Consider the following 27,169-nt stretch of genomic DNA (forward strand, 5'->3'; position numbering starts at 1 on the left):
TTTTGACATATAATATGCCCAATTCCGAGGTCTGAGTCCAAAGATACAGCTTGCGAAAGTTCTGTTGACTTTTCTGCTCTATTTCTGCTAGCGTTGACTTTGACTTTTTAGCTTTGACCGGGTTTAAAAAGGCTTTTTCTCCTTGAATCTTGGCCTTTAATCATAGAACTTCTTAGCAACTAACCTTTGGCTCCTTTATCTCGCAAAAGTGACATATTTTTTCACATATTTAACCCCAATGCTTAAAATACATAAACGCACGTAAACAATACTAACTCTTATTTATTATACACATAATTGGTCTAAATGTAATAATATTAAGGGGTTAAAACTACAGTTTTGGGCTCTTATCATCCTCCTTAGTATATCTTCTGCTGTAGTATTGATGGCGATGAAGTTACTAGGCTCTAACTCTTCTTTCAATGCTATCTTATATTTCCTTCTTTGTTGTGGCTAATTATCTCAGTTTGTATATTGCTCCTGAGGTCTTTTGTTATCTGACCTCGAGGAGTCTCAAATCTCATGTCGATCACTACTATCTTTGTCTCTCTTCCCTGTATCAGAGACTTGCAATACTGCTTGCACAGTGGCTACCTTCAATCCCTCTTCTACTCGAATATCTCTATCAACCTTGTCATACAACTCTTGTAGACTTTTAACTTCTTTTCTCAAAAGATACTTGTGCATAAATGACCTCGGTATCACACCAGTTTGGAAAGCCATGACAGCTGTCATCTCAGACTCATCTAGCCTTTCCACTGATTGAGTTTTGGCCTTGAACCTAGCCAAAAAATCCTTCAATGACTCCTTTTTTCCTTGTTTTAGCTGAAATAAGACCGACACCTGCTTTGGCTTCACCCTCTGGTGATTGTAGTTGGTGAGGAATCTTTCTTCAATTTCACAAAAACATGAAATGATTCCCTCGAGAATTGTACAGAACCATTTCAGTGTTTTGCCTTTAAGGCTCGAGGAAAACGATCGACATAGTATAGAATCCCAATACTCGGTACCTTGATATATCAAGAACTGGTGTCGATAGCTAAACAAATGGTCCATAGGATCAGAAGTCCCGTCATACTGATTGAACTTTGGGCTCTTGAACTTTGGAAGTCATGGTACCCTCTCTATGTCCTTTTTCAATGGGTTTCGACTCACATCGTCTGCTAGCTTCCGTATCGAGGCTGATACCTTTTCCAACAATTGGTCCCCAAACTGCCTCTGCATCATCTCCTGCACCATTTCCTTTGTGATTGACATTTTTACCTTTTCCTCTTGTATTGTCTTTGGCTTTGATTTCGCCACCGATTGCACCTCTGTGTGGTGGCTTTTCCTCATTTCCTCGACATGACTTTTCCTCACCACTGGAGTGCCTGAACTCGATGCCTTACCATCTCTCACATACAAAGCGTCTTCAGCACGCTTCTCATTCTCTTCCCTTGCAGTTTTATTTTCAGCCATTAGAATCTTGTTTTGCTTTTCCAAATCCTCCAACCTTCTCAATAAAACTTTCAAAGACACCTCTTTTCCTGTATCTCCTCTAGTTCTTCCATTACTCTACTTGCTGATCATCTTGTTCTTCGTTCCTCATTCTTAAAAGCAGCTTCAGAAGTACTTCCTTCATTTACCATCATCGCTTTGCTTGCTGTAGTACGCTTTGGAGGCATCTTGATTACCTATTTCAATTCCTCACTGATCTTACAGAAGTTTCTTGAACACAAACAATTACTCTTTATCTCAAAACTTCTAACAAAAGGACTCGATCATCAAAGAAAGAAGAAAAGAAACACAATGTTTTCTTGTCTTTGAATCACAGACGGCGCCAATGTAGTGCTCTGGAAATCTATCTCAGATCAATGAGAATGAACTAATGAACTAACGAAGATTAAAGATTGAAATGACAATGAACTAAGCTTTTTTATTGATCACCAATGGCGGTTACAAATTTCTTTATCTCTCTCTTTGTTCTGGTTTTACAGATTTTTGTGTAATGAATTTGGAATGAATCCTTTTCCTCCTCCTTCCGGTCTTTATATAGTGTTCCAATTATAGTCTTGTCCAATCATTTCTTACCACGTGTCCATTCTCTTCTTCTTCCTGTTTTTCCAACTTTGAACCTGCAACATATAAACTTATGTGTGAAATATCAACATTCATGTCGATATTTAATTAGACTAGAATATCGGGCTGACCATATTTGCCCCCGACACACACAAACATATAAGAACACGTGTCACTACTAATACCCTCACAATTTGCAATCTCCTCCTCCTTCACCACCCCCAGCAAAAATTACAGTCAACAATAACTAGCAAAATTCATTAACCGGCCATATGCAAAGATGGGTACAAATTCAAACCATAATCAAACACCAAATTCAAACCCATTCAAAAAACAACTCCAGTTGTATTTAGAGTTGATATGCTATAAACTCATTTAATAATTGTTCTTCCTAAAATGGTTTATTGTGTAGAGATTGAAGTATTGAACTACTTGCTGGAGGCTTTGATTCAGTCTTTTGGCGGCAATTTGTTAGAGCTATTGAATCAAGGATGCAGATGAGTTTTGAGATGTGGGATCGAGAGAAACCATGGGATTTGAAGAGGGACAAAACTAAGTCGGGTCTAGTTGTTGTGGATTTATTGAGCACAATGTATTTGGAAGCTTTGAGAGCTGATGATTATGAGGTTAACCCACGTGACTTTATGAGGTAATCCAGTGTGAAATCCGGGTTTGAGATGATGGAAATTTGAGTAGAGAACCTATTGAGTAGTGGTGATTGTTATGAAGAACCAAATTGTTGTCAAATTGTGTTGTGGCGATTCTTGATTTAAAAACAGGTCCGACTCTAGTAACTAGACTTCTACAAACAAAACGATGGCACACTTTGTACAAAATGAGTTAATGGAATTTAGATTAAATCGAACTTCCGGACTATATATTGACACACTCTCGGTTCTTCTTTGGGTGAGAGAAGGTCAACAAGGTCAAGGTCAGTCAACAAAATTTGGGAGGGATAGTTTGGTAACCTCCACAATTTATTAATTGGTTTCATTTTTATATTTTTTAGTTTCCTTTTAACCAGGTCAACTTAAAATTGATTTAGGTCAACTTAAAATTGATTTATTTTTTTTTTCATATGTACTCGGGAAGAGACCCTAATTTTCCATCTAGTGGGGGGCTAATTGGCTCGGGGGTAATACTAGTTAACCCAAAAATCATTTAAGAAGTATCACAAACTTAGAAATATACCAAGTTCCGAGGTACATAGAGTATTGGATCATCACTGTGATTCTTTATAACTAGACTTGTGTAACAGGATTTATCTGTTAGTAGCAATTTCTTCCCAGAACCCTCGTGACTGCGGTGGTCTTCAAATCAGACCTGACATAATCTGAAATCAGACATTCAGGCATTGCTGTTCTTCTGAGTGATGGGAAATCATTCTTGCACTTTTGACAAAGAATCATATGCTCTATAAAATCTTTGTTCCTTTTCATTTGGATAGCTCACGAATCACTTGAAACTTGAAACTAAAAATATAGGAACATCATACGAAAAAGCTTCTCCCTAAAATGATTGGTAGATTGACAGCATCAGTTTTTTCTACCCAATTGTATCAGTTTTTCAGGAGCTCTCTTCATAAAAGGACCATACTTGTAATTTTTCTTCTCAATGTTATGGATGATTTTGCTCATTTAAGTTGTGAAATAGATGGAGGCAACTGATCTTCTTTATAAGACTTCACAAAAACACAAATCACCATGAGCATGCAGTTTCATGAATACAACTATAGTTTGAACTTCGAAGAGTATTTGGAGGTTGAGAGTGGTGAATGTTACTATGAGGGAAAATATTAAAAGGAAAAGGAAAATGGTTTTCAATTGTATGTAAAAACTTGCACGACACGCACAGGCTGACCTAGGGAACATCCTGTACAAACAAAATGAAGAGGATAGAGTGAAAGGGAATTCACCATGTTCCTCAATACAGGTACATACAAGACCAAGAAAAACATTCCACGTGAACTCAACTTCAGATGCATCAAATCCAATGCCAATAATTGTTTCTCCTTGGAGTCGAGTGAAGACAGAGATGCAGAAATTAAAGAAGAAAGCCGTGCCCCACTGACTCTGAGAAGTGGCGCTTCTTTTTTAGGTGTATTAGTGAACACATACAGCAGAGTGCTTATCCCACATACACAATTTAAATGGTTTTCCTGTAACAAAAAAAGAAAATCAAAAGTGGAATGTTTGTACATTAAAACACGAATCGGGATATAATAGAAGAGGTAAATTGAAGCTTGATTACAGCAGGCTTTTCACACTAGATGTTTCCCTCCATTGGAGCAGAAATACCTACTACTAACAAATGGATCTTTAAGATTGCTGAGAGTACTGGAAAAGAGAAACGCATTAGTTATTGCACCAAAAAATGGCATAAGCAGGCACGCTGTATCAGTTCTAAAAGGGAAGGAACTGCGAAAATTCAGTTCAAACTATAGACTTCACAAAATTATCTAAATTCAGAAAGGGCCAAAATTCAGAGGATCCCCCATGAAAAACTTGCAAGGGTTGTGAATCTTAACTGACACCAACAGTCACCAAGAAATCCCCATTAAATGCAACTTATACCAAAAACCATCATTTTCCTGGTGTTATCTTCGCATAGTTCCTAAAGCAAAACATAGTTTAGAAAACAATACAGTAGACATCATACCTTTAGTATTTGACGATTGGTAAACAAATCTTGTTCCCCCTTCCAATTTTCTTTAAGCCAATTGTCTGATTATGCAATTTTCTGACTGCTACTCGAAACTAAACCATCACAATGAAAATGTAACTAGTGACTCGCCCCTTGTAATTCTGAACTACGCACACATTACAGCAAGAGATTTGGTTCTAAATTTTGGTCGCCTGTGTGTTACCATTCATGCTCCTGAATATTATCTCTGTTATGCTGTGGACCACATTAAGGTACTGTTACCATAGAGGTATTAGTACCAACCCAAAAATTAGACTTTCAAATTTAATTGACGGTTGCATATCAGTTGTTTATAACCAGGTTCCTCTACCTTTATACTAAAGTTCATAGTTACTAGATCTAGAAAATGGAAGATGTTACTACGAAGTATCTCCAGGGCACCAAATCTATATCAACTTAGCTCATCTCCATTTAAGACCTTGAAGCAATGCCAGGATAAATGGCTTCTTCACAACCTATATATCTCCATACTAGAAAGAAACATACTGGTTCAGTCCACTGACAAGAACCCCATATGCACCAACACTATTGATGACATCAAACAACACACAATTAGGGTATCACATCACTAATTTTGGTTTGACTACTGTCTACTGGTAAGGATATTTTGTTCATGTAGATCATCTTAGCAGTAGCAATTACGAACTGTGCGCAATCTAAACAGGGATGCATAAGTTTCGAACTCTGCTATTAATTTTACCACTCTAAGTGATTTAATATACTAGGACTGGTTCTAAATTAGGGTGACTACCATGGTGAGGCAAATCATCTCAAGCAATAACCCCTACAGTCATCTAATTGTTTTCACATTGATCCTATGAGCATGTATACTAGAGGTAACATTATAACCTGATTGGTCAAGTAAATTGGAATGGGCACCCCAGTTGATCTACTATCAAGTTAATATATCGTGATTAATCAAGTAATTTAGTTTGTCGCAATACACGATTGAACTAGCTAACAAATTCAATAGTATAGTAATAATAAAGTTCAACAAGATTGAGACAATGGTTTACGCACCTATCAAGTGTCAATGGACACTGAAAATTTTATTTATTATTTGGAGAAACATGGGAATTAGGCACAACAGGAGGACCAAACTTGTTACCAGGCCAATGTCCTTGATGCTCCCTAGACATCCCATAAGGATGAAACTCAAATCCACTATAAGACCCAGGTGCCAAATTACCACCACCACTCATCCCCATATGCATTGGCATTGGTTGCATAGGCGCAACATAAGGCATCGATGCCAAAGGCATATTCTGCGGAACAGTTGGTGTCGATGCAAATAACTGATCAGAAGAAGCCGGCCCTTGTCTCTTCACAAACAATCTATACTTCTGTAAATGACTAGCCACATTTTCTCTCGTCAAACCCTCCACATTCATCATTTGCATAATCGTCTTTGGCACCGCATTATCAATACCCAAATGCCCAACTACATCCACAAATCTCTTATGTAGCTGCGGGGTCCACACCAATCGCGCCCTCTTCAACGTCCTAGCCGAACAGTCCTCGTTTAAATTCTCCATCCTCAAAGCCGAATCGGCTTCTTCCACATTCTCCACACTCTGAATCTTCCTCTTCTCAACTCCATCCACATCGACAACGACTTCATCCTCATCGACAACCATGGGCTCATCGGACCCGCATCGATCTTCCATAAATGAACATAGTGACTTAAAATTCTTATCCCCAAACCCGGAATTCTGTCTCCGTAAACTCGATATAGTATTCTGCGACGCGCGATTTACATCTAGCATAGTTTGGAATGGTTCAGCTGTAATACTAAAAGCTGATGCTAGTTCAGGTGAGATTAAGTATTGTGATAAAGGGGTTAAATCTGTTGCACTTGGTAACCCAGTTTCCCATTCTTGAACTCTTTCTTCACTAGCACTAGTTTTGCATGATGGGTCTCGTTCTTCTTCCATGAAGAAGGGAGTTTGTTGAATTGATCAGTAAAGTTTTTGATGGGGAAATAATTTCGGAAGGGAGTTGGGAAAGTAATATTCATGAAAAGAAAAATAATTCCAAGGGAAAAAAAAAAGATTCGAGATGGAGTTTTGATTGATTGGAATTATTAACGGGGTTGAAGGAGTTGGGGAAGATATTTTTTTGTAAGATATGAGATAGATCTTTTTCTGGAAAAAGCAAAAGTGAAGAAACAAAAGTGCAGAAAAAATATCTAGTTTTTAGTGATACTCTGTGGATAGATATTGTCCAAGTACACACGTGGATGTGTTAGCTTAGCTGGGCGCCTGGGTGTGGTGTACTTTTTCTTCAGCTTTATTTGTTTTTTGTTTCCAGTCCATAATAAGTACCTCAAATCCAGCCTTGGCGTTGAAATTTCAACAATATATTCCAGAAGAAATTGTGTCAGTCCTTACGCTGCACTCTGGACTCTTCTTGCTTTACATTTTTCCCTTTTGCACTACTTGATTGAGATCAAGTTACACACTTTCACTGGTGTCCATGACTTCTACATACTTCAAGCCTTCTACATACTGGCATATTCGTATTTGACAGCACTGTTTTGTAGTGGGCTGCTATATGGGGCTGCCAAGGACTATATCGCGTATTGCACTTCAAATACTAAAATGTCATTTCAATGGGAATGTTAGAATGGCCTTAAATTTGGCCCAATTTTGTGGCATTGTTTATCCGCTATTGTGTGGCAATTGTCATAATTATGTTCTAGATATTTCTGCTATATGTGTTTTAACTTTCAACTTAACTATATAAAATATTGTACAGATCAATTTGGCACTTCAATTTTAAAACCTCGACTGGAACTGTTTTCATTTTTCACATGACAAATTTGATTTGGCTGGCTAAAACTGCCAAAAAAAAAACTTAGATGACACTTTTTAGCAACTTTCTATTGGACTTGCTCTGAGTAACTGGCTATCTAGATTGGTAATTTGTTAGATGTTGATCAGACATATTTAAGTCGGCATCGAAACATTGAACAATGATTTTGAGAATGTCATTTGGAATTTTGAGCAATAGTTCCAACCATCACATCTTTCTGGAAATAAAGAAGACATCTAGCATAGATTAACAAAATGTAAATAATGTGTATAAATGTCTAATAATATTAGACATCAAATTATGTACATTCTCAAGCATTGTCACCAAGTACGATACGGGTTTAAAACGGTGTATTTGAAAAAAAAAATTAGTTCGTGTTTTAAACGGAATGTCAAAAAAAAAAAAAAAAAAAAAAAAAAAAAAAAAAAAAAAAAAAAAAAAAAAAAAAAAAAAAAAAAAAAACGGTAAAACGGGTTTAAAACGTATAATACGTAAAAAAAACGGTAAAAACCGATAATAAATAATATGATAGATAAGGAATTTGATTTGTTAATTGGTATAAGAGTGGAAAAAAGAATAGGCACAGAAAATAAAAATAATAATAATACAAATGAAAGAAAATTCAAATACATGAAAGTATCAAATTATCATTATTCATTCAAATACTAGAAGTTTTAGATTGAGTACCAAAACACGACTCTAAATAAAACTACTAATTACCAACCATAATGACATAATCAAGTACTACAAATAAGTTAATAACTTTAAAATTTCCAATTATTAATACTCCAAAACAAAATAGAACTGTTTCAATAAGTCAATCTAATGTCCACTCTTCAAAAAGGTAAACTTCAAAACCACTTCTCGCGTTTTCTTTTAGATTAAAAAAAAAGTTTTTAATAAAGTTTAAAACGAGAGATTTTCAAAATCTCGGGTTTTAAACGTTTTTTTAAGTTTGAAACGCATTTTTTTGAAAAACCCGGGTTTTAAACTTGAACAAGACGCATTGTCAATATCTTTTGTTTTAAACACATTTTTTTGAAAAAAACACCAAATTTGGTGACAATGTTTCCAAGCACTAAAGAATTCACAAAGAGATACAACTCATATATGAAGTTACAACTTCCACCAACAACCTTTCCTCCTCTTTTCCCATCACAACAGCTTGGAAGTTCACTTATCGCATTATCCAAACACTTCTTACACTGACTGCTGGGGAGATCCTTGGTAAACTGAACACAAGACCATACAGTTTCTGAGTAGTGCCATTCCTTTTCTCTAGCTCTCCAAGACTTGTCTTATCGGTTGCAAACAACTTGGAACTTTCAGAAGCTTTATCGGATAGTTGCTTAAGAACTTCTTTGTTTTTCGATTAAATGATTTTGTATCACTCACATTTTGTACAACAAGTAGAACTTGTTCTGATAAATCATACCATATGGGCTCCTTTGTCGTTTGGACAACGTTGTTGAATTTCTGCACTTGTGGTATTTACACAAGAGCCGACCTTGTTTACCAAATTGGGGACCTTATTTTTCATCCAGCAAGTGGGGGACCTAGGCAGCTGCTTAGATCACCTTGCCCATAGCCGACCCTGTTACCAAGGGCACCATTTTTCTAATTAAAAACAAACAGGCCCTAAAATAATTAGAAAGGCACCACCACTTTTCTTCCACCTTTTTCTAACTTCTAATTGAACATTACCATCATTGTTATCATTATCTCCGTTGTACCAACACTATCATCTCCTCTCTTTCTCATTCAACTAATTACTCAAGAGAATCATAAGAATTTTAAATGACAAATTGTTGTCAATGACAATCTAATTGCTATCATAGGACGTACGTGAATCTATGTTTGAACTTTAACACGCGCGTTGAGCTCATAGTAGTGGGCAAATATTCTTCATTTATTTGAGCTTATTCGATTTGAGAGATATGATTGAGCAACGCTTTCATTCATTTTATCTTTTTCTCCACACTTAATTAAATAAAAATTATATTTAAGTGTTGCATTCAATCAAAAGAAAGAGGGTGGTGAGCATGGAGAGATAGCAGCGGAGTTTGTGCAAGTGAAGACTGTAGCATTTTTTTTTGTCGCAAAGTGGTGTGCTTATCACTTTTTGGGGTTTGTTTTGTTTACTGTTAGAATAATGGTGCCATTGGTAAAAATTGTGGTGTCTTTATGAAATCCCTTATATTTAAGTATATACATACCGTGTACGGTGATGAAAGAGCAAAGTTGTGAGAAAGGGTTTCGAAGGGTCGTCGTACCAATCTGACGACGAAGAGGATGAAACAGAGAGATAGAAACTACCAAAATATTCTGAAAATTGGATTATGGAGATGAGAGAGAGAGAGGAGGAAAAAAAAATTGATCCGGTGAGAGAAGAATAGGGGGTTTTCTGATTTTGTTTTTGGAAGACTATTAGAAGTTGTTCTTCACCTCATAGTGTAAAGCGCGACATGCGCTCGATCAAAGCATGATAGAGTGCGTCCTGCGCCCGTGCCTTGACTAGAGTCTAGTAGATATAGCGCATGCAGAGTGCGACTTGCGCTCGTCCAAGGCTCAACCCGAGCGCACCCGGCGCCCCGCGTATTACTTAGAAATCCACCAACTGTTTTAGTTTAGTTCTTATTTTAGAATTTTGTAATCTCTATATAAACAATTGTAATCTCCTTATAAATCAATCAAGTAAATATTCTCAAATCACTCTCTCTCTCATTTATCATGGTATTAGCCTAATATTGATCCAAACCCTAACCATAACCTCTATCAACTTCCGCATCCTCTCAATTCTCAATGGCCGACGCCTCCAATCCCAATAATGACTCTCCTCCAGATTCTGATGATCATTTCTTTGTTCACCACTCAGATAGCCCCACGGCTATCCTCGTATCTCCTCTGTTATCAGGGGACAATTTTCCAACTTGGTTACGGTCTATATCTAGAGCCCTTCGAGCAAAGAATAAGTTTGGTTTTGTCGATGGCTCTATCACACCTCCCATCACTCCCAAAGAAAAATCCAAGTGGTCGCGATGTGATGACTTTGTTGCTTCATGGATTCTTAATTTTGTTACTCCAGATATCCGTGGCAGCATCCTCTATGCCGACTTTGCATCCGAAATCTGGAAAGATCTAAGTGATCATTTTTCACAAACTAATGCACCTAAGGTTTTTCAACTGAAGGATTCCGTCACTCTTCTCAAGTAAGACAATCGTCCGGTATCTGTTTATTTCACTTTGCTTAAATCTTTCTGGGATGAATTAAGTTATTTATCTACTATGTCTGCTTGTACTTGTGGTCATGCATCTATTTTTGCCAAAGAGGTTGAAGACGGTCGTTCTATGAAATTCATGCAAGGCCTAGATGCTCGTTTTCAATCCATCCGTAATCAAATTCTCTTAATGGATCCTTTTTCTCGTATGTCCAAGATTTATTCTTTAATCCGATAGGAGGAGAAACAACAAGAGATTCATGCACTCTCTCTTCTTTCTCCTCTAGACACTGCTGCCCTAAGTACTCACTTTTAGAAGACCAACTAGGCTTCTTCTTCGAAATCAAGCCCATCTAAACCTCCGCAGCACAACAATGGTTTGCCTCAGCCCAAGAGCTGCGTCGCCCTCCGATCTGATCTAACCAGAGCAACCCACGACGCTCGTCCATTCTGCAACCACTGTAACCGAGTTGGACATCATATTGGTACATGTTACAAACTACACGATTATCCACCCAAGCCTGCTCAAGCCAATTCGGTTGCTACAGGTTCCACTTCTCCCGTTTTCTCTACAGAACAATACAACCAACTTCTCAGTTTGCTTGATTCAGGTAGTACCATTTCACAAGCAAATCTGACAGGTATTTCTCTCTCGTGTTTTTCTAAATCCGAATGGATCATTGACTCTAGTGCTACCAATCATGTCTGTTCATCATTACATCTGTTTTCCCATTATCATACTTGTTTAATACATTCTACTCTTAAACTTCTAGATGGCACAGACCATTTAATTACTCATGTTGGTAATGTTATTCTCTCTCCTCTATTGCGTCTTGACAATGTTCTGTTTGTTCCCACTTTTCATTTTAACTTGCTTTCCATTAGTGAACTAGTTAAATCTCACCCTATCTCTGTCACGTTCACTAATGATTCTTGCCTTTTTTAGGACCAGTTATCGAAGAAGAAGATTGGATTAGGACGGCTTAATGGGGGATTCTACCATCTCCAACTAGCTTCCATTTGCTCATCCTATAACTCCACCACCAATAATTTATGGCATTATTGCTTAGGACATCTCTCTTCCATGCCTCTTCAGATTTTAGCTAAGCAGTTTCCTTTCATTTCTAGTTCAAATAATGCTACTTGCAATATATGTCTGCCAGCTAAGCAAACACATTTATCTTTTTCTCATAGTTCAATAAAAACTATTAGACCTTTTCAAATGATTCATTGTGACATTTGGGGTCCTTTTCATTTACCATCTTATTCCAATGCTCGTTTTTTCTTAACTATTATCGATGATTTTAGTCGTGCTACATGGATTTATCTTATGACTGTCAAATCTGAAACTGCCATGCATTTACAATCTTTTTTTGCCATGGTCCATACTCAATTTCACTCTACAATACATTCACTCATATCTGACCATAACAACATTGATGACCATTTTCATGAAATCCAAGTCCTTCGATCCGACAATGGATCCGAATTTATATCCCATAATATGCAACAATTTTTTTAAAACATGGGGTTATCTACCAACATAGTTGTATTGCTACTCCCCAACAAAACACTGTTGTTGAAAGAAAACATCGTCACTTACTCAACGTTGCACGAGTATTACGTTTTCAAGCTCATCTCTCATTATCCTTCTGGGGTGAATGCATACTCACCACAGGCTATCTCATTAACAAAATTCTTAGCACCTTGTTACATGACAAATCACCTCATGAGCTTTTATTTACAACACCTCCCACTCTTGTCCACCTTCGTGTTTTTGGTTGTTTATGTTTTTCTCACAACACTTCCATTAAAAATAAGTTTGATCACCGTGGGAAACCTGACATCTTCATTGGTTATCCTTATGCTCAGAAAGGCTATCGCATTTATGATTTATCTTCCAAGAAAATTTATACTTATCGTGAAGTGATTTTCCATGAGAATGTCTTCCCCTATCAAAATTTATCTTCCCCACCATCACATTTGCCAGTTTATCCCTTACCCATCCCCAACAATGAGACATTCGACCTTCAATCATCTCCTGTCCCTCCAGTAGACACTCTTCGATAGCTCCGGCCCTTGCAATTTTGGAACTCCCTTAGCCACCACAACCCAACCATCCTACCTCACCTCATTCTACTAGAGCACGAAACCCCCCACCACTTCTCATCAAAGATTATCATTGTCCTACTCTCACCAAGGCACCTATAATCCCTCGTTCAGCCAACCTCATCCAATCGGACTCTAAGGTAACATGGTCTTCCACTCCATACCCTATGGATTTCTATGTTTATGACACTAATTTTTCTACTTGTCATAAAGCTTTTTTGTCTAAAATATCTTCTTTAGTTGTTCCTACATCTTTTTGTCAAGTTGTCAAAATTCCAAAATGGAGAGCTGTTATGGCTGCTGAAATTGCAGCTTTGGAACAGAATAACACATGGACTCTTGTTCTGTCATCCTCTCATCATAAACTTATTAGTTGTAAATGGGTTTTCAAGATTAAATATCATTCCAATGGTTCTATTAAACATTACAAAGCTCGTCTTGTTGGCCAAGACTATCATGACACTTTTGCACTTGTTGCTAAATTAGTCACTGTTCGATTACTTCTCTCTATTGCTGCTATCAGACATTGGACTCTTCATCAGCTAGATGTCCACAATGCTTTTCTCCAAGGTGATTTGGATGAAACTGTTTATATGACCTTACCTCCTGGATTGGCCAAATAGGGGGAGCACAGGATATGTCGCCTCAATAAGTCCTTATATGGACTCAAGCAAGCTTTTCGACAATGGTTTGCCAAACTATCTACCACTCTTATCACTGCCGCGCGACTTTACTCAGTCTAAGTCTGATTATTCTCTATTCACTAATATTTGTGGTTCTGATTCTATATTTGTCCTTGTATATGTGGATGACATTCTGATCACAGGCAACAATCCATCTCTCATTCAGAACTTGAAGAAATTTTTAGAAGCAATGTTCTATATCAAGGACTTGGGATGTCTAAAATATTTCTTGGGTATCGAGGTTGCTCATTCCAAAGAAGGATTATTTCTTACACAGTGCAAATGTCTTTTGGACATACTGTCTGATTGTGGTACCACTGGTGGTCGTATTTCTGAGTTCCCTATGGAACAAAACATCAACCTCCATACCGATAATGGCACATTACTTCAGGATCCCACTATCTATCGTCACTTGATTGGGCGTCTCTTATATCACAGTTACATGTCTAGATATTACTTATTCTGTAAATTATCTTACCGTTTCATGCAGTCCCCATGAACTCCACATCTAGATGCTGCTCATCGTATACTCTGCTATCTTAAAGGTTCGATCAACAAAGGGATTCTCTTATCCGCTAATAGTTCTTTACACATCTTTGGTTTCTGTGACTCTGATTGGGCTGGCTGCCCTGTCACTCGTTGTTCTACTAGTGGTTATTGCACTTTTCTTGGTTCTAGTCCTATATCCTGGAAAACAAAGAAATAGAGCACTGTATCCCGTTCTTCTGCTGAAGCCAAATATCGTTCCATGGCTACCCTGGCGTGTGAACTTCAATGGTTGAAGTATTTTCTCTCTGACTTAGGCATTTCTCATCCTTCTCTGATGAACATGTTTTGTGACAATCAAGCCGCCCTGCATCTCTCTCAAAATCCAGTTTTTCATGAATGAACGAAGCACATAGAATTGGACTGTCATTTCTTACGCGACAAGATACAGGCCAAGTTACTATCTCCTACGTTCGTTCTATCCTTAGATCAGGTGGCTGACACCTTCACTAAACCTATCGGCAAGGACACCTTTCTGAGATTAATTCGCAAGTTGGGAGTTCTTGACATTCACTCTCCAACTTGAGGGGTATTATTAGAAGTTGTTCTTCACCTCATAGTGCAGAGCGTGACCTGCACTCGACCAAAGCATGATAGAGCGCGCCCTGCGCCCGTGCCTTGACCAGAGCCCAGTAGATATAGCGCATGCAGAGCGCGACCTACACACGTCCAAGGCTTAACCCGAGCGCACCCCACGCCTTGCGTATTACTTTGAAATCCACCGACTGTTTTAGTTTAGTTCCTATTTTAGAATCTTGTAATCTCTATATAAATAATTGTAATCTCCTTAGAAAACAATCAAGTAAATATTCTCAAATCACTCTCTCTCTAATTTATCAAAGACAGATAAGACATTATTGGGGCGACAAAAAAGTCTTTTTTTATATCCCACACATAGATGACTTAACTATAGTTTTTTATAAAAGCTCACATATATTCTCTCTCCTCACCATATCATTATATTTTCCAACCCAAGTAATATTAGTGGTTCCTAAAAAAGATGAGGTCCTAATAATTAGAAACACCTCCCCATATTTGTTTAAATCTCCCTAATCTATTCTTAAATTACTATGACCTCCTAAATTTCTAATTTTATCACAAAACAAAATAACAAAAAAAAATAAAAAAACACACGGGAAACCATCTGTACAAAGAAGAAATAACAAGAAAAAAAAAACCCTAAATCGAAAGTGCTATGACCTGCCCTCTTTCTCTTTGAAAAAAAAAATGTTATTTTTCCTACTCTACCAATCTCTTTAACCATTCTATTTGCAAAAATCAACTTCTTTGGATCATCTTTGTTTTATGCCCTTTTTTACTAGGGTTACAAAAGAAAGTAGTTGATGTTTGTAGCAAAATTTTCAATTATAGCAAAATGAACGAACCTCATCCGTCATGATTTCCCCAACTTTAGTCGATTTTGAGTTTCTTCCCTGTACAATTATCTTCCTTAGATAGCCTGTTGCAATCAATTTGTCCATTAGGAATGAACAAAATGTCACCTAGCACTTTGGCTTACATAACGATGAATGTAAGGTACATACATTGTCAGAAAACAAATTACCTCTTTCAATTTGTGTCACATCCCGAATTTCGACAAAATCGGAAAAACAATATTTGTTCCTGACTCTTCGATTTTCGAGGTGTGATGCACTCTCAAATTCCAAAAACCCATAATCTATTTAATTATTCCAATAACTTGAAACCAATAAAAAAACATTTCAAATAAACAAAAGTCCTCTTCATTACAAAAATTCACAAATATGATTAAGTTACAAATTTCCCCTTAAACATTGTTTCAATTATAATTACAACTGAAAATACAAAAAACATTGTCTCAACGGAAAATCTATTGCACCTCAAGGGAAAAAAAAACATATTATGTAATAAGACGCTAACGCAAACCACAAGCAGCAATCAACCTTCTTCAACACTAATCCTGTCAAGACTTATCGACTATGTTCATTTTATGAACACACCCGATAAGCAAACATGTAAATCGGGTCAGCATTATAAACAATGCTGGTATGAGTAGCCATAAAATACAAAATATACTTATACATATATATACACAATCAATAAGGTAGTTAGTTCCTCCACCGAGACGCCTTAACTTCCAACGACTAAAACAACATTCTTAATTATAATAATTAAGGCAGGTAGTTCCTCCACTGATGCGCCTTAACTTCCAATTTAATAATAATAAGGCATTTAGTTCCTCCATCGAGGCGCCTTAGCTTCAAACCGTACTAGATTAACTGCATCTAATAATAAAATAATAAAACTAAAACTTACTCTATACTTAAACTGGTGTAGGCCTAATCACAGAGTGGGTCACACCTGCATAAATAATCAATTTAACCCACCTTTCTGCAAAACCATTGTGAATGCAAAATAAATTACAATAAAACAAACATATCATATACATATTTCCAATTATCTCATTGAACCAATTTCAAAACCACAATTATTCATTTATTATAAATTTAACGTACACTTTGATATATCATCACAATTATTGTTTAGAGTTTTTTCAAGTGTCTCTAGAATCACGTCGTCTCTATGTTTTACCTAGTTTCCCTGGCTACCGCAATCGCTTTCCTATACCGAACATGTACATCCATATGCCTCCCCTCACATAATGAACCACTCCGTGCGTAATTACCCTAAGCAGGATATCGTATACCAGGTAACCCTCACATGAACGTCATTATGTGGGTACTACCACTATTCGGCATAAAATATTGCGCGTTTCGTTCTAATTTTGCAAATGAGATAATCCAGCCACTATTCGGCTATGACTGCCCTACACAAGGGTCAATCAACATCTCACACACCCTACACAAGGGCTAAATCATATCACATATGCCCTACACAAGGGCCAAATAATATGAGTTGTGGTAGCTGGGTTATAGGATTTTCGTTACGTAATTTATTTAGGTATCATACATTAGTATCTCATAACCATTTCACTCTATCAAGTGCCAAATAAATTATTGCACTAAGCCACCATATTTGAAAATATCACAATGTATTTTATTTTTATTCTTTCATGTGCCAAATAAAATATATTGCACTAAACCACAATTCCTTTGGAAATATCCACAAATACTATAATACCTCATAGTAGCATCTCACAGATATAATGACGGAGCGTTTATATTTATTTCTCAAAAATATTGCATTTAATATATATCCTAACCTATCATATCATTTAACAGAACAACAATTTCAACATACCACATAATGTCACAATTGCTCCAAGCGTACCGCATACCATTTTTATGGCGTTTCAAGAATATCATGTCTCTTAAAATTTCACTCTCGTCACGTGTCAATAATTGCACAATATCAACGTCAAATCTTTCTTAGATAATGACAAAACAGTTTATGCAGGCTTCCACAACATGCTACCATTGGATTAGTCTATAAAATTTAATATATACAAAATGTAACCCAATAAATAGTCAACAGTCAACGTTCAACAATCAAAGGGTTGACTGGTCAACAAGTCAAGCCCAACAGTCCCAAACCGGTATTCATCCATACGGGTCCTGACGCAAACCCGTATGTAAAACACTTCAACCCATGGTCCTAATCCAAATAACCAAAACAAAACCCAAAACCAAAGCCCAAAAGTCTAAACAACTTAAATACTCAAATTGACCCACTTAAAGTCATATGGACCCAACCCAAAACAAAAATAGAAATCGGCCCAAAGAAACAAACTAAGTTATTCCAGCCCACGCCCAACCAAAAAAAGAAACAAGATCACCCCTCCTTCTTCCTCAATCGCTCACCCCTCCACCGATCAGCCACCATCAACCACCCACATTTGGCCCCTCTAAACCCATTGGTTTTAACCCTCACCAAAAACCCAATCTTTAGATACAATCAAAACTCAAAACCTTCGCTGCTCCAAAACTCGATCGCGCCACCATTAACGAGTCTTTGGAGCTTCAACAGCACCTCTGCCAACCACCAACCACCACCAAATGGTTGGGTTTTGATCCCCATAAAAAACCAAACCTTTGGGTATAATCAAAACCCAAAAATCCTCACTCCTCACAAATCGCGTTCGACGCCATTAACGCCTCCTTCAACCTTCAACAACACCCACCTAATCTCAACCAACAACCAACATCAATCCTTTAATCCCTCGACATCAACCAACAACCCAAAACAACAACATTATAAACATAATAAAGGTTCAAACAATATATAGGTCGATTTCTCTGTTCTTTGGGCTTGCACAACCATTAACTTCTTCAAAGTTCCAACAGTTTCAATAATTTCAATAATTAAGAAAAATAATATATAACATTTAACTAGTTTAACAATTCAACAGTATAAGAGAAATATCGAAAGAAGAATAAGCAGAACAAAAACGGAGCGGAAAAACTCTGACAGTAAAGTTTTTTCTTCGTTTCGGTGAAATGGAAAAAAAACATAACTACTCACCTCTCGTATCGCGAAAAAGAGTATAGAGAATATTACGCCAGAAATCCGATCCCAAGCTAGCTAAAAGATGCACGAATATGCCATTTCTCGTTCTTTCTTTTAGTTAACTTGTCTTGTTCTAAGCAAAAACTTATTTTTCTAAAAAATCCTAAATTTATCATAAACCATTCCATTATAAAGAATTTATATTATGCTTAACATTTTAGAAACTTCCTATTTTACAAAATATCTCTATTTACCAAAAAAAAAATATCTCTATTCCTAACTATAGAATATTTTCCTCTATTATAAGTACTATATTTATTATATACCTTATATTAATATTTTGTTTCACTTTTATTTGAAAACTTTCCAAATATTAAAAATCTCCACAAAAACTTAAAATTCAAAACACTAAATTCCTTTAATCAAATTTTCGAAAATACCATCTTGTTTTCCCTCCTTTCTCTTTCTATCAAAAAGTCAAGCCCACATTTAATAGCACATTGACCAAAAAATAAATATCAAATTCCAAAATACTAAATATTGTTACGAAATAATGTAAAAATAATTGGGGTCTTACAATTTGATTCCTGCAATGTAGTTTGGTTTTCCCGGCTTCAAAACTGCCAATGATCCAATATTGTTTAGTGCCATCTGTGATGTATAATACCATAGTAAATATATTATTGTTTATTCCAAAATTTTATGTACATTTATATTTATCAAACTTGATAGCTATAGCATCCTACTTGCTTCACTGCATCGTAGACAATATCATTTATTCAACACCAAAACAAAGAATTATCCTTTTTCTCCCTTTGTCTTTAAAATTTCTTCCACTGTCGTATTCTCCACACTGCAAGCGAGATGGAAACTTAATGCAGTAACCAAACACAAGTAAATAGTTCGTTAACCATTAATAAGAAATACATTATTCTATTTTAATGTTTAGAATTGCCTGATCTTATTCAAATATATTGTACTGAGGGTGCATGTTGATTGATGGAAAAATGTTTCCAAAAAATTAGTCTAATGTATCTGAATGATGTATTTCAGTCCACAGGACAACAATTTCCAAAGCATTGTAATGTCTAAATAAGATATAGAATATGCATGTTAATCACCTTGCATATACTGAGATACATTGCGCATATTCCAGAAATAATAATGGATGCAATGAAAGTTCATAAGAGGATGTTAGTCATGGTAATGGTGTTGAGGAAACAGTTGACAGTTCAGATAAGGATGTTAGATGTGAGAATGACATTCATGATTTTAGGAAAAAGAGCATAGGTTCGGAAAAGAATGATGTTAATGATGGTAATATCTATTCGAGGTAGGTTAGTTTAGAAAGTTTACCATTGTCGGCAGGGATGGTTCCCGCCAACCCTGTGCGCGTAAATCAAAGAAGGGAGAGATTTGGGAAAGAGGGGAAGCTTAAATTGTCCAATGTAACACTAGCTAGGTTCCCAATAAAAACCTTCATATATATATATATATATATATATATATATATCCAGTGTGTTTCCTATGCTTATCTCCGTTATGCTTCCCAGATTGTTGCATCTGATTCTGTCCCACGCACATGGGTTTGACTAATCTTTAGTAACAGTATCATTGTACCATGATTGTATGGTAGACCCATAATATTTAAGGCTGGCCTTCCAGCGGAGGAGGGCTTTCGCTTCTATAGATAACGATACAGATGACACAGCATCCTTCTCATTAGCATATGAGCTGGGAGAAAGTAGCAGTAGTAACACTATAATCAAAACTAGTATGGAGATGGAGAGTAGTGAAGCCATGATGTTTGGTCGTAGCTAGCGCTAGATAAGGTAGTGTTGGGCATTACTAGCTAATAATTAGTATGTGATGCATGATTGCTCTTTTGCACCATTGGATACGTTCGTAGTATTAACTTGAGAGTCGTCAGTCATGGTCTCTTATCATTATTGACGCGAGAGTTGTGGTCTCTTATCTATGTAATTAATCTAGCGATGGGCACTTTGGCATTGATTCGAAGACATTGTCTTCTTTGTAGAATGTTCTGGTCATCCGCATATTAACGGCAGTTTGCGTCAAAAGAGGAGGGTTTATATTGTGTGTCCTGGTAGTGGATAGTGCAACCACTGCCAACATGCTGCCACTAATAAACTTGCACGTCTGCTGATTCTGCTCACAAATTTGCCTCAAAGCCAACTACAGGGTTGTGCCTACTCGGGTTGGATATTTTGCAGCGGATATCTGTGTCAGCATTGTCCTTCTAAGTTCTAACTTGCTCATAGGGTGTTTCTTTGTTTTCTCTCTCTGTCATTTACTACAGTCTATATGTTTCTTGCCATATATTGATGCAGAAGAGGCATATCCTTAGGCATTAGCCGCATGTATGAAAAAAAGTTTTGCACAAGTGAGTAGACCGTACCTTACTTTTCCTGGTGATCTAATAAATGTTTGAATTGAAAGATATTACAATTTTCTTTTTTGAATATCTTGATATAGATTGGTATGCATGTCATGTTTATGTTGAAATGACAATGCTTTCATTTTCATATTTGTGTACTAGTCATGCTATATTAGTGTAGGATACGTCGGCATTGAAATTGTTGAATTAGAGTGATTCTGTCATTCAGCCGTTTTAGCAACCCTTGCCTTTTACAAAATTTAATCAAGTCTTCCACCCTAGAACTCCCCATCAAAATGAAAACACCTCTTCTCATCAACAATACTTACAAGATTGTTTAATCCCTCATCATCAAAATTGTTTAGGTCAACTTTTTTCCAACTGCGATATCGATTGAAAAAAGAAAGTATTTTTTGTACACTTAAACGTTTGCATAAATTTGAATTCGAACAGATAAAGTTCTTAGTTTTTCTTTCAAACCAATAAATATAGATCAAGCTCTTTATAGGATAATAAATTATAAGTTTATTGTCAGGGTAATGAAATACTCATGTTTAGCTTATTGTCAGGTTAATGAAAGTCACGTTTGAAGGTAATATGAGTTTGTTAAATAATTTGAATAAAAATTTCACGATTTTTGTTAAAACTTCTGACCCATTATATTGGATTGATTAAAACTCCAAAACTTTTGGTATCTGTTGTAGTATATTTGATTATTATGAGAAAACACTCCCTTAGATTGTGAAGACTTTGTGGATACATGAAGATTGAGAATTCAAGAAATACGTTTTCTATATCTTGCAGAAATTCGTAAAACATAATTGTTTAGACTATGGTGTGCTGTAAACAATCAAGTAAAATGATCAAGTAGTGAATAGAACACTTTGGCATCTATTTGCATTAGCCAAAACTAAAGTTTCATTACAATATTCTTTCATGTCCTATATAGTGATCACACTCTTCTATTAATTCCCTTTTTGTACGATAGCACTCCATGACACCATTTGCCTTCTTAAATATTGCCACAATTATTGATAAGCTTGACGATATTTGTTCATAACTTATCAATACTTTCTGCAAATTTATTGTTTAGTACTATACAATCAGTTAATAATTCCATATGGTAGTCATAAAGTTATACTAGTTTCAAGTTGAGAATGATATTCCTTGGTATTATTGTAGGTTCATTTGATCATAGCAAAATCCAGTGAAAGCTATGAAAATTTGAAAGGCAATTTATGTAGCATAAGATTGAAGGTGGCAAAAGGGATAATCTCATTGCCCTGCACAGTGTTTTGTCAAGGTGAAATTACGAATTTAATTTGAAATATCATATATGTTAGCTGTAGAAAGTGTTTTGTCACTATTAACTATAAGATGGGGCAGGACTGTAGGATGTCAAACAGGCCTTTGTTATCCGTATATAACAATCCATCCCGATTATAAACAAGTACAAATATTGGATAGTTGTAGTACTGTTAGTTTACACCACACATAGGTTAAAACCCCATTATAGTACATCTTCTATTGTTATACCTGCATCCTTATGTGGGTTGTGTAATAGGCTAATAACAATGGGGTTTGCTTTACATCCACATAATATCAACATAGTATGTGTTCAATTAGGAAAGAATGTATTGGTCACCTTTAGAGCTTCAATTACTTTTTTATTAGACAAAGGCAATGTTTATCATTTTTTTATTGCCTAGGTTATATACACTATCAGTGCAACAATAATATTTACAATGGAAAACATATTAGCTTCCATCATGACTACAAAACAGGCTCCTAAAAATGGGGATACTAAACTCTATTAATTTTTTACATTCCTACATTGCATATAATAAACACTTTGTATTGGATGTCTAATATTTTTTCCTAACTTATAGTGGAATAGGTTCTTTGTTTTCATTTTCTTTCACATATAGTATGGTAATTCATGGAACGTAAATGGTGGGTGTCTAAAGTTATCATAAAGTTTTCTTTAATTATCTATTCTGTAACAATCAGATGAGACACATCATTTATGACTGTTAAGAGCTTGACTGAATCACAAGGAGCAGAACTGTTGGACAACCAAGTATGAGCTCTGTATTTATTTTATTCTCTTCTTCTTCTTCTCTTCAAAAAACTGATCTATGGTATGTTACCACTCTTATCACATTCTCTTTCGCGTGCTTTGGTTTATAGTTTAATTCCAAACTTTAAATCTGTCTTACTATGATTTATATAATGGATGCTTGGTGAGATATCTTAATTAGATAAGTTGAATAACAAATGCTGCTTATGGCTTTGGTTAGTTTGTTTGTGCTCTTACTTGAGATATCAACAATTTGTATCGTTGTATAACATAGTGTACTACTTAGTACATATAGTAACTAAATGGAAACCGAGTGCTTATTTAGCTTCTAGATAACTGAGCAGTATTTTCGAATAAAAATAAACTGGAAGTTGTTGGGAAGGTTGTAAAATGGCAAGCTATAAACATTCCTGGATTGTATATGCTAACTATAAAGATCTGGCGCTATCATCCATGAGAATGGTGCAGCTGATGATACTAGCTTAACCTCTAACTAATTCTAAAAAAAGGTTTCGGAGACATGAGAGGTGGCTGGGTGGCACTGGACAGTGGACACGTATGAATATATAATTTTTAAGCCTATCCTCACGAGTGGTATTCATGTCATTTTACAAAAAGTATTCTACGGATATAAGAGAGAGAGAGAGAGAGAGAGAGAGAGAGAGAGAGAGAGAGACTTTGGCTATTTCAGTTGGTGTTTCGAATAAGAAGTAAACAAAGGCAATAATCAGGTAAGATCAGAACTCTCTTTCTACCTCCTTGATTCCTCCTTGATTTTCGACATTTAACAATTTAAAGGATCTAAAACCTACTAAAAATTTGAGTACAATTACTGATGTAGTGTGTTTTCTTTTACTTTTTCGGCAAAACTAGAGTCGTTTTTCAGTTTTTCTTTGTTGTATGTCTGCGTTACAGCTGAGAAACCATGGCCAACTAGACTGAAAACGAGTGAGAGGCAAAGTAAATCAATTGGAAATTTTATGTAACCCCCCTGAGATTAGTTCATGTAGCCCCACCTTAGATGGCATGGTTACAAACTCCAACTTGGATTGAAAAATCTGTTTCTGTATATGTGGTTTACTCTGCATGTGGAAGCAAAAGACTTCAAGGGTCTCCTCCTCGCCAAATGCTTAGAGATGACAAGTCTAGAAGAATAATAAGTGCAAAATACTTCATAGGTTTTCATTTTTTTCACTTATCCTGTTATGTTAAGAGTCCTGAACCCTCATGACTTTTTGTATGCGAATCAGGGAGTGATAATTGTTGAATATTCTTCTTAGTTCAACCTTTCTGTTTTTGGTCATCCCATTACATGTAGGTTGTTGCATTGATGTTTATGGTATATCTTTTCTAATAAATATGACTTCGCGTCTTTTTGCTGGACATGTGAGAAATATTTTAGTTGATGCGAGGCTGGGAATTGGCTTATACCTGCTGTATTGACCTATGATTGTCGTTTTGAAAACTTAGTTGAGTTTCTTAAGTACATGCAATTCTATATTATTTTTGATGGACATGTACCCTCCTTACTCACTTAGTTTTGTTTAAATTTTACTTATGCAGAGCATCAATGATTGATATTCATAAGCCATCTACTTGGGTTGGAAAAAGTGTTGTTAAAATCACTAAGAAAAAAAATACTTCATTCCAGACTTGAAACAGGTTGGTCTGAAAAAAATGCTAATTACAATGTCTTACCTTATCAAATTTAAGTTTCATATGTTTTTTTTTTTTTTTTTTTTTTTTTTTTTTTGCAAGTTTATTTATCTCAATATAATGATATATCTTAATAATATTGGCATGCATAGTACCCTAAAAAAGTTTTTCCCATTATTTGTTGTTGGAAGTCTGCCCTTACTGATTGGCTTTTGGAACTTATTAGTGCCACTACTACATGGTACGGTATTGTTACTGTTTTGAGATGAAGCAGGCCTATAAAATTCATAACCCCTTTCTCTCAAAATCAATCACCCATTGGCATTTCCATTAATGAAAAAAGAGGAATCTCACTCAATGGTAATAATGATTAATTTATATATTTCAAGGCTACGTTTTTATATTGGTTCTTTCTTTTTCTTCTTTTCTTTGAGGTTTCTTATTTTTCTCCATCACATTCTTTTTTCCTAATTAGATGATGGTCTCAACTAGAAAATGTTTCACATAAATTACGATGGTTGCAACTTAATTGTAAATGTAAGTTGTCATTTTAGTACCAATGTTCTGGACTATTTTTATCTATGGCAATGTATTGGAATTGTACTAATATTAATTTTAAAAAAGTTGGATGTGATGGTTGTCATGATCTCAAGTAACTCATATCTAAGCTTTTCAAAGTGTGTATAAAGCTTTTCAATTATAGATATACCCTAAATCTATATCTAAGCTTTTCAATTTGGCCGATTTATTTCTTATTCTGTTCTTTCTTTCTTTAAAAGCGTTGGAAAATCTAGACAACAATTCAAATATCCCTGTCTCAGTTACAAGGTGACTTTAACAAGGTGACTTTATGTCTGCCACCAAGCAAGTGCGCCATTCTAAACTACAAGGTTATATAATTGCAATAAGGTTACCTAACAATCCCAAGTTAGGCTGCGCGATGACCTTCGAGGGTTTCACTAAGCTAGCTAACAACATATCAAGTAGCGGTAACATAGCCAGCATTGTCGACATTCGCAACTCAGGTTATAATTTATCCTTATTATAAATGTTGGTATTTTTCTTTTCAATCAGTGGTTGTCTTCCTATTGATTTTAATTCTCATAATTGAATGGTTTTTAATTATGTTTTATCAATTCTCATGTAGGAGGGAGGTGTCGGGGTTTCTTTTTGCGCACACGAGAAATTAGGGGACGAAAAATGGAAATAAACCTACAAAGAATCCACGGTAAACAAAACACTAACTAATAAGTGATAGCCCATTATACTTCTTCCCAAAACCTGTAATTTTTTTGCCTCTCCCATCCTGTGAATATTAATCTACTGATAATTAACTTGATAATGGTGGGCTTAAATATTCACGTATAACTTACAAGGATTGAACACACTGTTTCCATAAATTGCGATGTAAAAACAAGTTTTTTATTTTTTATTTTATTTTTCCAACTTTGCGTTTTTGGTTGTGGGTTTTCTCTTCTTTGACAGGGTTTTTTTTTAGTTGTCATGATTGCATCTGTTGACAGGTTTGAACTTGCATCACTAAATGATTATGTCATTACTTAATTGCAAATTAGTCATCGAAATTTAAACACTTTAACTTAAGCCTCTAAAAGCTTGCAATATACTACTAGATGGTGAAACGAACCCAAAGTTAGGGGACTTCGACCTTGCTAAATTATGTGATCATGGAGTTGATAGATCCTCAAACTTCTCGCCATGCTGCAGGTACTCTAAACTATATTGCACAAGAACTTGCTAGAACTGGCAAAGCAAGTACACATACTGATGTGTATCTATTTAGAGCATTTCTCACTACCGTTCCAAATCAAGGTATACGTCTTCTTCTTTCTCTCCAAAATTTATATTTTGTAATTAAACCAACATCTTTAATCAGGGTATTCACATTCTCCAGCTTCACTAAAGTGTTTTTTTCATTGGAATTGATTGGATTTTTATAGAATTGAACTTTTAGGATTTATTTGGGTTCTTATAAATGAATAAAAAATGGAACATTTAGATCTAACATATAAAGAATTGGGATTTCAGTGCTATGTTGATTTTGTTTGGGAGTGTCTAAGTTGTGGGTCACTTAGAGCTCAAGTAATTCCCTCTATTCATAACTACAACCATCAAGTCATTGGAAATAAAGGAATTGGATTACCGTATCCCTGTCGAATGAATAGAGGAGTGTTATCAAGTTTTGAAATACACTAATGTATATAATGTACATTCATATTCTTTTATTTATTTTTATCACTTATCAATGCATTAGAAAGTGGAGAAAAAAACTGGTGAAAGAAAAATGGGTTGCTCCAAGTGTCCAACTCAAAATGGAAAGCTAAAGCGCCCTAAACCCAAATACCCCTCGACTAAAAACCAAAATAGTTGCTTGACCCCCCCATCCCCTCCATGAAGATTAATCTGTTGGGAGACGGTAAGAAACAATCCAACCAAAGTT

The 27,169-nt window shown here is 35.8% G+C and overlaps 2 protein-coding genes across 6 annotated transcripts in view; both read right to left on the minus strand.

Annotated features, from left to right (window-relative positions):
* Window positions 1–1,889: 1,889 nt before the first annotated feature.
* Window positions 1,890–7,132, minus strand: LOC147486818 (transcription factor PCL1-like). Of its 5 annotated transcripts, XR_015201167.1 has the most exons (3): window positions 5,782–7,132; window positions 4,717–4,814; window positions 1,890–4,216 (listed from the first exon to the last, which is right to left on the minus strand). XR_015201167.1 is itself a non-coding variant. In XM_086570986.1 (2 exons), the coding sequence occupies exon 1, from the start codon at window positions 6,693–6,695 to the stop codon at window positions 5,811–5,813; it is 885 nt and encodes a 294-aa protein (XP_086427112.1). In that variant the 5' UTR covers window positions 6,696–7,132; the 3' UTR covers window positions 1,890–4,216; window positions 5,782–5,810. The 5 variants fall into 5 exon arrangements, 4 of the variants coding, with proteins under 4 accessions (XP_086427112.1, XP_086427113.1, XP_086427111.1 ...); XM_086570986.1 differs by lacking the exon at window positions 4,717–4,814; XM_086570987.1 differs by having other exon boundaries at window positions 1,890–4,814.
* A 1,429-nt stretch (window positions 7,133–8,561) lies between these two features.
* The window catches only part of LOC147486819 (antimicrobial ginkbilobin-2-like protein), a 34,792-nt gene continuing 16,184 nt past the window's right edge, over window positions 8,562–27,169 (minus strand). The window contains exon 4 of the mRNA XM_086573859.1: window positions 8,562–8,780. Within this exon, the coding sequence (XP_086429985.1) occupies window positions 8,562–8,780 (219 nt within the window). The remainder of the gene's footprint in view (window positions 8,781–27,169) is intronic.

Source organism: Coptis chinensis, chromosome 7 (genome assembly GCF_015680905.1).
Source record: "Coptis chinensis isolate HL-2020 chromosome 7, ASM1568090v1, whole genome shotgun sequence".
NCBI classification, from domain to species: domain Eukaryota; kingdom Viridiplantae; phylum Streptophyta; class Magnoliopsida; order Ranunculales; family Ranunculaceae; genus Coptis; species Coptis chinensis.

Coding starts and splice junctions, on each gene's coding strand:
- LOC147486818 (XM_086570986.1), bottom strand. CDS start 6,695: ATGGAAGAAGAACGAGACCCATCATGCAAAACTAGTGCTAGTGAAGAA.